Below are 12,630 nucleotides of genomic sequence, written 5' to 3' on the forward strand. Positions count from 1 at the left end.
TACTTCAAATTCAACAATAGAATACAAATTATTGAAGATTTTATATTGTACCAGTTTTTTTATTCCTTTTTAGCAGTAGAGAGTTTTTCCAAGCATTTTCTGTGAGCCCCAGTATATAAAGTACTAAATCTCTGCTGCTTGGGTTGAAGTGAAGATGGGAATGATTTAGTCATCAACTCCTCCACGACTATCACCAGCTTAGTTTCCATCTTCTGTAACATCTCCAGAGGACCCCAGGGAGCCACACAGTAAATGGCTCTCAGCTATGGCCTCATGGGCCGGATAGTAGCCTCTAAATTTAGAGAATTGCTTCACTTTAATGCTGCTTTGGGGATGTGCTGCAGAGGCACCATGGGATATCAACAGTCTTACAAGGCCTTTTTTACTTCTGTGCTAAAGCTTCTCAGGTGGGTCTTAGAGCTGCTATATATGCCACATTTATTTCTGCATCAGGTCTGATCAACATTAATGAGTTGCATTTTGTGCTTTCTTATAGATTGTTTGGAAAATTTTAAGAACCCATGCAGGTTACTAACCTTTGTTTTTTAAATTGTGTCCTCAAGTATGCTACTGTGGCAACACTTCCCGAGACGTGTTATGTGGAACAGATGTAGGAAAGTCTGATGGATTTGGTGACTTTGGCTGTTTAAAGATATGTGGCAAGTAAGGTTTTATGTTTTTCTCAGTTAGAATAAAGCTGTATTTTATGCAACAATTATGTAATAGTCTGTTGTTTTTCCTAACAGGGACTTGAAATGTGGGAACCATACGTGTTCTCAAGTGTGCCACCCTCAGCCCTGCCAGCCATGCCCACGGCTCCCCCAGCTGGTGCGCTGTTGCCCTTGTGGCCAAACTCCTCTCAGCCAATTGCTAGAACTTGGAAGTAGTGGTCGGAAAACATGCATGGATCCTGTCCCTTCATGTGGAAAAGTGTGCGGCAAGCCTCTGCCATGTGGTTCCTTAGGTAACTAGTAGGCATAAAGTTGTCTTTAAAAACATGAGTGGAAGTGTTTGGCAGCAGTGACTTTATAAGGAGAATAGCGTTAAATTTTAGTTATAATATCAGAGGCTTTTAAAAATATTAATGATGAAATTTGTGTGGGTACTTTTTCTTTCCTCCTCAAAAATTTCAAAATGTGAAAACTCACATTTACCCAAGTGATTTCTCCTTCTGCTTTGGGTATTTTATTGCTAACTCAGGACAGTTGTGAGATACTATCCCATGAGGGGGGTTATGATTTCTCTTAGCCTACACTAGTATGGACACGATCTATCCTTTTACTAATCCAGGGTTCAGTGAGTGTTTAAAGGCATTTTCATGTAATAGGAACATGTTAAATAACTGGGTCAGATGTTTAAGAACTAAAATTCTAAGTATAATAAAACTTTAGCCATTTGGGTCACTCAAGAAATATATTTTCTATAGCTAATTTTCCCATATAGTTGAGGAGTAACACCTCTTGAGCATCACTTTGGATGGACAGTTTTCTAAAATTCACATTTTCTTCTTTCTTTAAATAGAGTTTATTGGAGATAAGTTTTTCCCCTTTGTTGACCCAGAGTCATCATTTTCCTGAACCTCAGTTGTCGTATCCTGCTGGGTACACTGGTGCCCTCAGGGCCTGCTGAGGTTTCTCAGGCAGTTTCCCCACACTAGTATGCAGTTTGAATTGTTTATCTACTTGTTAAAGCTTTCGGTTGTTTATTTTCCTGGCAATGCTTTTAGCATTAGTGACTCTCCCTTTCTTCTGACGTGTGGCTTCTGATTACTTGGATACAGAAACCAGAAGAAATTTGTTTGAATTGGCTATAAAGTAATAGTCTGAGTTCTGAGACGTTCTGGGGCATTCCTTGGGGGAGGTGCTGGTATAGTTTTGCAATGACTTGGCACCTTCTATCCTGGGTGAGTGTTCAAAGGCTGTGTGTTTAGAAGAATGGATGTAGGCAACTGAGTTTGTCTAAGAGAGGTGTTCCTATAACTGCAGCAGAGCTAGAATCTTTAGGTTTGGTTTCCATGTTTATCAAAAATAGAGATTTCATATTTCTTCCAAACACCAGCAGGAACCAGTAGGTACATCCTACTGTATTTTTTACAGTCTGACTTTAAAATTGTGTATAGAGGAGGAATGTTCTTTTCTCATATATATATATATATATATTTTTTTTTTAGCGTTTATTTATTTTTGAGACAGAGAGAGACAGAGCATGAACGGGGGAGGGTCAGAGAGAGGGAGACACAGAATCTGAAACAGGCTCCAGGCTCTGAGCGGTCAGCACAGAGCCCGACGCGGGGCTCGAACTCACAGACCGCGAGATCGTGACCTGAGCCGAAGTCGGCCGCTTAACCAACTGAGCCACCCAGGCGCCCCATCTTTTCTCATATTTTAATACACGTTTCAACTGCATTAGAAAAATCAATTGTCTATTGGTTCTCTTTGCCAACTGTGAAAATGTATCTTCAGATAAACTCTGTAAAGTGAAGATCAAATGACTTCAAAATCAAGAAGGATGGTTAAAGTCTTCCCTTTTCAGAAAGCTCATGGGTCAGTTTTATAACAATTTTATATACAATGACCACAAGAAATCCTACCATGGGGCTAAAATATGTTGGCAATGAGAGAAAGACGAAATGCAAAATGGGTAATACAGGGGGACTTGAGCAAGAGAAGAATAGTAATTATCAGTATAAACCAGCCCCAGGGGTAGGATAAGAACAGATCAAGGGATTTGAGGGTAACCACTGTACCTCATCAGGTTTTTAATCATAAAAAATTTGTAAGGAATTAGGCTGAGTTGGATTGAGAAGCTCAAAGACAAGCCCATGTGAAAACAGTGGCTCTCAAGTTTATTCAGATCTAGCTTATCCATAGAAAGTTTGCTGAGGTCTTTTAGTGTCTCACTCAGTAGGAATTTCTATCCTAGATAAATCGCTTTAGTACAAGACACTAGGTAGAGTTCTGCTTTCACAGTGGAAATATGAGGAGCTACATGGACCCACTCCCCAGCAAAACAAGCAAAACTGGAGAAAAGGAATCATTTAAAGTCTCTGGAAATTGTCCGATGGGCATACCTCAAATGAGTATTTATTAAAGAAAATCTACTGAAACTCAGTAAGAACAGCAAGAGTCTGTGTTGTTTAAGTCACAGTCCATTCCCTCCCTTCCACCCCCAGCTCAGCTTAACAAAAGCTCCACTGAGGATAGGTGTGCCAAGAAGATGAGGCTTCCTCTACCCCTAAGATCACAGTCAGGGGTTACCAAGTCTCACTAGGAGGAGCACACTGCCAGCATTTTTCATCCCCTCTAACTCCAAATTGAAGAGGCTAAATTTCTGGGACACTGGCTGGCTCAATTGGTAGAGCATGCAGTTCTTGTTGGGGGTGTAGGTTCAAGTCCCACATTAGGTGTAGAGATTACTTAAAAATAAAATCTTAAAAAAAGAGGCTACGTTTCTGGTAGACACAGCTGAGAGTTGCAGGCTCCCTTCCATACAGCCCACCCGTAAGTCAGAAGTTTTACTCCAATCACAGCAGGTTAAAATATTGGGGCCCTAGTCATCTTCACCCCAGCTCATTTGTAGAGCAGAGGCTCTATGCTGAAAGATACAAGCCAAGAAAACCAGAGGCTACTGTCCCACTCACCACCAAAAGTAAGTAACTGAGACTTTTCCTAGGGAGAAAGGTAGTCCATAAAAAAGAGAGCTCCAAAGTACTCTCCAAAGGAAAGGACTTTAATTTGAAATAATGTAGAGAAGTTCAGGCCTAAAAACCCTTCAGAAAATAATAGCTCTTCTTGATTAAGGGCAGCTAGCTAAACTGTAAGCCAGCTAGTTCAGCAGAAAGAACCAGGGAAAGAGGTAGCTAAGAGGAGCCCCTCTGGGGTCAGAACAGACTTCACAGACTTGCCTCAAAGATTACCCTTACCCAATTTCATTGGATCAGACTGCTGAGCAATTTATGCCCAACAGAGAGAAAGTAGAATGAAGAAAAGTGAACAGCACTTCAAAGAAATGGAAGTACTTTTAAGCACACAAACATATGTAATGGGAATACCAGAATGGTAGAAAGCAGAAAAATATTTGAATAACTGAAAACTTTTCAAATTTATTGAAAACCTTTAATCTGTATATCCAAGAAGCTCAACTCCCAATAGGACAAATTCAAAATGTTCCACACCTAGACACAAGTAAAAAGCCGAAAGCCAAGGATAAGGAGAAAATCTTGAAAGCAGCAAGAGAAATATGACTCCTTACATACAAGGGAATCCCTATAAGATTAGCAGCAGACTTCTCATCAGAAACAATGGAGAGCACTACATCACAACAAGAAGATACTGAGATGACCTGTTCAAAAGTGCTGGGGAAAATATACTGCCATCCAAGAAGCTTCTATTCAGCAAAACTATCTTTCAGAAATGAAAATAAAGGGGCACCTGGGTGGCTTAGTCAGTTAAGTATCTGACTCTTGATCTCAGTTCAGGTCTTGATCTCAGAGTTGTGAGTTCAAGACCCATGTTGGGCTCCGTGCTGGGCATGAAGCCTGCTTTAAAAAAGAAAAAGAGAAGGAAGGAAGGAAAGAAGGAAGGAAACACAATTTATTGCTAGCAGATCTACTTCACAATAAATACTAAAGTAGTAAGTTCTTCAGACTGAAAGCAAGTAAACCCAGATATAAATTCATATCCATATGAAAAATCAAAGAGTAAATGTAATTGCATAATTATAAAAGACAGTATAAAAGCATATTCTTTTTGCAGCTGACTTAAAAAGTAGTTGTATAAGATAATATGTAATTGTATTATTAGGGTTGTAACATGTGGATATATATCTGACAATAAGAGCACAAAGGAGGTGGGTGAGATCAAAGTAAGGAAGTAAGGAAGTGACACCAAGTGGTAACTCAGATCTGTAGCAACAAATGAAGAAAATCAGAAATGGTAAAGATGATAAATGTAACAAACTATGAATGTATGCTTGCTCTTTTCTTTTCTGTTTTAATAGACATAACATTACATAATAGTATATTGTTGGGTTTGTAACATGTAGACGTAATAATAGCATAAAAGAGAAGAGAGAATAGAGCTACATAGGAGTAAGGTTTCTCTATCTCACTGGAATTAGGTTAGTATAAACCTGAAGTGGATTCTGGTAAGATGTATATCGTAAGTGGGGCGCCTGGGTGGCTCAGTCGGTTAAGCGGCTGACTTCGGCTCAGGTCATGATCTCGCGGTCCGTGAGTTCAAGCCCCGCGTCGGGCTCTGTGCTGACAGCTCAGAGCCTGGAGCCTGTTTCGGATGCTGTGTCTCCCTCTCTCTGACCCTCCCCCGTTCATGCCCTGTCTCTCTCTGTCTCAAAAATAAATAAACGTTAAAAAAAAAAAATTAAAAAAAAGATGTATATCGTTAAGTCCTAGAACACCCATTAAGAAAATAACCAAAAATTGGGGCACCTGGGTGGCTTGGTCGGTTAAGCGTCCGACTTTGGCTCAGGTCATGATCTCACGGTTCATGAGTTCGAGCCCTGCGTCGGGCTCTGTGCTGACAGCTCAGAGCCTGGAGCCTGTTTCAGATTCTGTGTCTCCCTCTCTCTCTGACCCTCCCCGGTTCATGCTCTGTCTCTCTCTGTCTCAAAAATAAATAAACGTTAAAAAAAAATTAAAAAAAAAAAGAAAGAAAAGAACCAAAAATAAATATAGTGAAATGGGGTGCTTGAGTGTCTCAGTTGGTTGAGCCTCTGACTCTTGATTTCAGCTCAGGTCATGATCTCATGGTTCATGGGATTGAGCCCTTGGTTGGGATTCTCTCTCTCCCTCCTTTTCTGTCCCTCCCCTGTTCACGCACATGCACACACACTCTCAAAAAAGAAATAAACACGGGGGCACCTAGGTGGCTCAGTTGGTTAAGTGGCCGACTTCGGCTCAGGTCATGATCTCAACTGGTTTGTGAGTTCAAGCCCCACGTCTGGCTCTTTGCTAGCCTGGAGCCTGCTTCAGATTCTGTGTCTCCCTCTCTCTCTGCCCCTCCCCTACTCACACTCTGTCTTTCTCAAAAATAAATAAACATTAAACATTTTTTAAAAATAGGGGCGCCTGGGTGGCTCAGTCGGTTAAGCCTCTGACTTTGGCTCAGGTCATGATCTCACGGTTCGTGGGTTCGAGCCCTGCATCAGGCTCTGTGCTGACAGCTCAGAGCCTGGAGCCTGCTTTGGATTCTGTGTCTCCCTCTCTCTCTGGCTCTTCCCCATTCATGCTCTGTCCCTCTGTCTCTCAAAAATAAATAAACATTAAAAAGTAAATCTCATCAATTTAAAAAAAAATTTTTTTAATAAATAAAATAAAATAAACATTTAAAAATATGCAGTGAAGGGGCACCTGGGTGGCTCAGTCAGTTAAGCATCTGACTTCGGCTCAGGTCACGATCTCATGGTTGGTGGGTTTGAGCCCCGTGTTGGGCTCTATGCTGACAGCTCAGAGCTTGGAGCCTGCTTGGGATTCTGTGTCTCCCTCTTTCTTCCCCTCCCCCACTCATGCTCTGTTTCTCTGTCTCAAAAATAAATATTATATATATACGTGTGTGTATATATACATATATACACACACGTATATATATAATATGCAGTGAAAACTACAATTAAAGGAAAAAAATGTTAAATTAGAAACTTAATGCAAAACAAACCAGTAAAGGAAGATTAGATTAACAAAGTCATGAGGTATACAGAAAAATAAAAGTTAAATGACAGATATAATCCAGCTGTATCAATAATAGCATTAATGTGAATGGATTAAACTCTTAAAAAGCAGAGATTGTCCAATCAAATTTTTTAAAACACAAGATTCAACTATGTGGTATCTTCAGGAAACAGACTAGAGTTAAAGATAAAATAAGACTGAAAATAAAAGGATGGAAAAAATACATCATTTAAACAGCAGCTCCAAGAGACTTGTGGCTGATCTCTGAGTGGTCCTCAAAACAGGACTTGTCCTAAACGTATTTAGCAGAATGAATGGTAGGTCTCTTATCACCACATGGTCACAGAGCTTGAGTCATTGAGATTATGGATCATGATTTCTGATTGTTTATGATCCCCGGATTATTTTCAGAGTCAAGAGTACTTCAGTAAAGTCGTCCATGGCTACAATTTTAAGGAGGTTCAAGTCTAACCTTGAGACTTGAGGCCTAAAGAAAGAAGTCAGAAGATCTGTTTTTTGACTTAGGCAAAGAATCATGCACTCCAGAGGATATGCCAGTGACTAATTCTGGGCCCTGTCTTTGCCGGAAAAGGTCCAGCCTGCCAGATGAAGGGAATATAGGGGAAGAGGCATTGACTACATCCTTCTTCCCTCAACTCTGCTTCTGGAGTTGTAGGCAATAGAAGTAGAAGACCAGTGTGGCTAGTGAACTTGGGAGTCTGAAAATGAGTACTTGCAGTGTTCATTCCTAGCTCTTTTCATTTTTATTAAAGATTTCATTCATACCTGCGAAAAGCTGTGCCATGAAGGAGACTGTGGACCATGCTCTCGTACATCAGTTATTTCCTGCAGATGCTCTTTCAGAACAAAGGTAAATCCTGAACAATGTTAGTGCTGTTACCACCAGTACCTTTTAAATTCATGATTATGGGATGGGAAGAATCAAAGTAACTTGTTTTAATCTTATCATACTATATATGATTTATTCAACCCAGCCAGTGTATGCTGACAGCAACCATGGGTCCGTTGTGTGGTAGATATAGACTGGGGGTCAGGTAGCACTCTAAGCTCAGAGGCCAGTAATGGGGCTGAGGCAAGTATCCAGATAGCTCTACCAAATAAAAGTGTGATAATGCTAGATGCTAGGAGAGAACAAAAGCACTGTTGCTAACTAAGAAATTGGAGAGAACGTAGTCCATACGATCACCCTTATCTCTGACAGTCGTTGCAAGAGTTTAGACAACTGCTGAATTAGAGTAGTTAGACCATCCTAATTTCTGATACCAACTGCAGTCCAGTGTCCCTAAGACCACCCTCAGAGTTTGATAATTCACTAGAACTCAATAGAACACATAGAAAGCTGTTATAATCATGGTTACAGTTTATTACAGGGGAAGGATACAGATTAATATCAGCCAGAGGAAGAAACATGCAGGGCAGAGTCTCAAGAAAGTGCCAAATAAGAAGCTTCTAATTGTTCTCTCCCTGTGGAGCTGGAACAGCGTTAACATTCTCAACATCATTTTGTGATAATATGCATGGAGTGTTGCCAACCAGGAAAGGTCACCCAAACCTGGGTGTTCAGTTTTTACTGAGGCTCCATTGTGTAGACATGGTTGACTGCCCATGTGGCTGGTCTCAATCTCCAGATTGTCACCAGAGGTCTGCCATTACTCTGTGACCCAAAGCCCCCATCCTAAGTCATATTATTGGTCTCTGTGGTGTAGCCAGTCCCCACCCTAAGACTTTTCAGTATGGCCAGCCTGTACGCTAAATCATGTTAGACTATGTGATGACCCAAGGCCTCAGGCAAACAATGACACTCCTTCAGGCATGATATTCCAGGAGCTTAGAGATCACTTCCCAGAAGGCAGTGGCAAAGGCCAGATCACCCTTTCAGTAAGGTTAATTATTCACTATACAACTGTTTTTGTCAATTTCTTCTTTCTGCCCTGGGCAGTTTTGATTGGACTTTTTGTTATAAAAGGGACATCTTACCATTTTGGAATTCATGCCCATTCCTATGTTTGTAACCAGAGGCAAGAGCCTTGCTGTCTTTGGGAAATCCAGCTTGGAGAACATAGCAACTATTGATCTGTCCTCTCTGACCCACCTTCAGTGCATATTCAACTGCTACCAAGCCCAAGGGCTGGGTAGCAGCTGACTTGCATATGATTCTGAGGATCTATTCCAGAAATTGGCAGCTAGCTTACTGGGTAAGCTTTAGAATAAAAATGTAAAAATAATGTAATTTACATGTGGCAAAAGATGTGTGCGCGCATGCGTGCACACACACGGCTTTTTTCCTGAAAGAAACCAGAGTACATGGGTCAGTAGAGATATTTTGAATGTCAGACACAGGATCTTAAAGACTGTGAAATACTGTGATTTAGTAATCACAGATTTAGTGATGCCCAGAGGTGCTGGCTGTGACCAAGAAGCACAAGCAGAGTTGGGATGTGTGAGCTAGAAATGGGTACTGTCTGTTTGCTTCTTTCTCCCCAACAGTCCTGTTCTCTCTGTGCTTTTTTGATTCTCATTCACTGTCTGCCCTCACTCTAATAGCAGATCCCATGGCAGTGAGCATATTCATGAAAAGCTGTGTATAAAGTGAATTTTTGCAAATAAAAGTTTTATTCTAAAATTGCTGGAGGCACTCACTGTCAGTATGAATTCTATTGAAACCTTTGACAAAGTGAAAAATCTCTTTGCAATTGATGGTCATCACCTCATTCTTCAGCCAGATTTTTCATGAAATGTCTTTTGTAATGGAATGGGCTTTTCCATGGAAGTGAGTTTTCTAGATAAATAAAACTTATTTCTTAAAGCTTCAAAGGTGGTTTTCTTTTAATCACTTTGGTGGGAATCTTTGAAAAATGTATGCTGTACTACCTCTTGCCAAAGAATACTGTATTTAAGTTTTTATTGGTAATTCATATGATTGTCAGGATCTACAGGAGCTCTCCCTTTCCCTGCAATTAAGGTAACCACTCCAGTATGTCATTTCTTCTCTGCAGTCCAGTGTTTGCATTAACTGGAGCACGCACTCTAGCAATTTCATGACTCACCTTTGCTTTGTATCTCCAGGGAACATATGGGCAACTCTTCCTTATCATCCAACCCAGCCAACTAATGTATCTAAGACATCTTTGTAGCCAAGAATCTTCCATTTCTTAGACTTTTGCTTCTGTTTTCAACTCTAGTAACTGCCCTTTTCTTCAGAGTCCTTTTCACTAAGAAAGAATATTTTTAGCATTTTGCTAGTTTCTGAGTACCTAGCAACCTGTAAATGACATCAAAGCCAAATTCAGATGTAGATACCGGGCAGCCAGGCTCACTCTCCCCCAAGTGACTGACTTGCTTCCCACACAGCATCCTCTCCACACATGTTATTTGGGATCATGCCTCAGCAAGTTACATATGGTAGATCTTTGGGGTCGTTCATACGTAATTACCAAAGTCATAAAACTGAATGCCAGAGGACTACTATATTCTACTTTGCTGCATTTCTGCAGTGTCATGCTGCTCTTAAGTGTGTTGACCTGTTTGCCTCTGGTACCAGATTATTACATATTTTCAATTTTTCTGCTTTTTGTGGCTTTTTCTGTCTCCTTTGCCAGGCAATTTTTTTTCTTTGCTTTATGTACTTTTAGCAATCCCTCCTTCCATTCAGATTTTATAATTCCTAAAATCTACTTTCAATTAGGAGGCCAGACCACAAAGATTGTTACAATTATATTTGCACAAAATGTCAGTAAACCAGGAGACCCACTGTGAGTAAAGCATATTCATATAGAAACTGGGCTAACCTAGCTCCAGATAGGTGAAGTTGGCGAATAAGTGACTACCAGAAAAGTATAGGATATTTAGGGTGTACGTGTTATATATAGCATTATACTCTAGTTGTGTTGTTTCATTTGTTCCTAAAGGAGTTACTGTTGGTTTTTTGTTTTTTGTTTTTTGTTTTTCTTTTCCTTTTTCCATAGGAGCTTCCATGTACCAGTCTCAAAAGTGAAGGTATGACTGAGAATGGGCATGAGGGGACTTTCTGGGGTAAAAGTAATTGTTCTGTTTCTTGATAAGGGTTTGTATTATATATGTCATAATTCCGCAAAGGTACACTTAAGATTTGTATATTTCATTTTATATGTTTCATTTTCTTTTGCCTCAAAAGAAAAATAAAAATCATAAGTTCTGGTTAATTAAGTTCTAAAAAAGGTAAGTGTAGTCATATCTGCAGTTTACTTTAAAATGTATCAAATATTAAGGTAAATTGATAGGTGGATAGAAAGGTGAAAAAATAATGGTAAAATCTCAGTAATGGGCATATGGATATTCACTGTAAAGTTGTTTCAACTTTTATGTTTGGAAATTTTCATAATAAAATGGTAGTAGTGGGGGTGAAGGAGAATAATACCTAATGCAGCAAGCTTTTTACATACTGACTGTGATGCTAGATCCCCTTAAAGCTTGATATGACTGTTGGACACCTGGAACAGGTACTCAGCCAGCAAGCCTTCTTAACCTTGAGGCCTACAGTATTGTTTCTTCCTTTGTCTTTGATCCTGACATCCCACACTATTAAGATTCTTTCTTTTGCTCACCATCACTTAGTCTTTTGTTTAAGCCACCTTAATACCTGTTTGGAAAAGTGATAGAAGTTAAATGTGTACAAAATAAAAAGATCTTATTCTGGCCAGGAAGAAAGCTGTTTTAGATTAGGATGCTTTTGTCTGCAGGTATCAAAAACCCAAGGAAAAATAACTTTAGCGATAAGGGGCTTTACTGTCTCACATAATAGGAAGTATGGAGGCAGAACAAGTCCAGAGTTGGTTAATTCCAACCTCCTGATTCCAGGACTCCAGTTCAGCTTCTCTGATTTTCTTGGTTTTCTCCTCATGGATATAAGTTAGCTACAACAAGTCCACACATCAACATCTTACCCAGGAATATCTAAAGGAAAGAAAGAGATTCTTAAGCTTCCTTTCCTTCTCAAGAGCAAGGAAGACAATCCTGAGAGGACCTCAGTACACTTTGTATCACATGCTCCTGCCTAAACCCAACGTTAGCAAAGAAAATGGAATTAATAGGCTAGACTTTTCTACATTCACCCCTGAAACTAGGAGCACATGGGTACCTAGTTTCTGAGCAGAATTAAGCCTCTGTTAGCCTTAAGAAGGTGGGGAGTGGGGGGCGCCTGGGTGGCTCAGTCGGTTAAGCGGCCGACTTCGGCTCAGGTCATGATCTCATGGTCCGTGAGTTCGAGCCCCGCGTCGGGCTCTGTGCTGACAGCTCAGAGCCTGGAGCCTGTTTCGGATTCTGTGTCTCCCTCTCTCTGACCCTCCCCCATTCATGCTCTGTCTCTCTCTGTCTCAAAAATAAATAAACGTTAAAAAAAAAAATTAAAAAAAAAAAAAGAAGAAGGTGGGGAGTGGTTGTTTGGAAGGTAAGCAGAAATATCTGCCTTAAAACCACAGTCAAAATTGTGGTTATTAAAAATATAATTTGAAAAAATTACATTAATATGCTTTTAAAGTAAAAAAAAAAAAAAAAACGGAATAAAAACAATATAAAGGAAAAAGTGAAAATACACCCTAACCTGATTTTTCCCTCCTCCCCTTCCCTGATGAAACTGTTACTAGTTTGTTGGATTTGGGTCCAGATATTTTTCTATATTCATATAGCTTTATACATCTGCCAGTTAGTTTTATTTTTTTCTCCTAAACTTAATTTTATACTAAACATATTGTTTGCAATTTGGTTTTTTTTTTTCTTCTTCCCTCAAAGACATTTTCTATGTCAGTGTATATAACTCTCCCTCTTTCACAGTATTCTGTATGTGGGTATGCCACAGTGAGGTTCACTCTTTCCCTCTTGGTGATCATTTAGTTTGTCTCCAGTTTTTCCCCATTATGAATAATACAGTATCCATCTTGTCCCACTTT

At 39.9% G+C, this 12,630-nt stretch overlaps 1 protein-coding gene across 4 annotated transcripts in view; it reads left to right on the top strand.

Moving 5' to 3' along the window:
* The window catches only part of NFX1 (nuclear transcription factor, X-box binding 1), a 73,578-nt gene that overhangs the window by 36,440 nt on the left and 24,508 nt on the right, over positions 1-12,630 (top strand). For all 4 annotated transcript variants that reach the window (XM_049624970.1, XM_049624952.1, XM_049624959.1 and 1 more), the window contains 4 exons: positions 564-663; positions 747-964; positions 7,459-7,556; positions 10,672-10,702. In XM_049624970.1, coding sequence (XP_049480927.1) covers positions 564-663; positions 747-964; positions 7,459-7,556; positions 10,672-10,702 — 447 coding nt within the window. The remainder of the gene's footprint in view (positions 1-563; positions 664-746; positions 965-7,458; positions 7,557-10,671; positions 10,703-12,630) is intronic.

This window comes from Panthera uncia, chromosome D4 (genome assembly GCF_023721935.1).
Source record: "Panthera uncia isolate 11264 chromosome D4, Puncia_PCG_1.0, whole genome shotgun sequence".
NCBI lineage: Eukaryota > Metazoa > Chordata > Mammalia > Carnivora > Felidae > Panthera > Panthera uncia.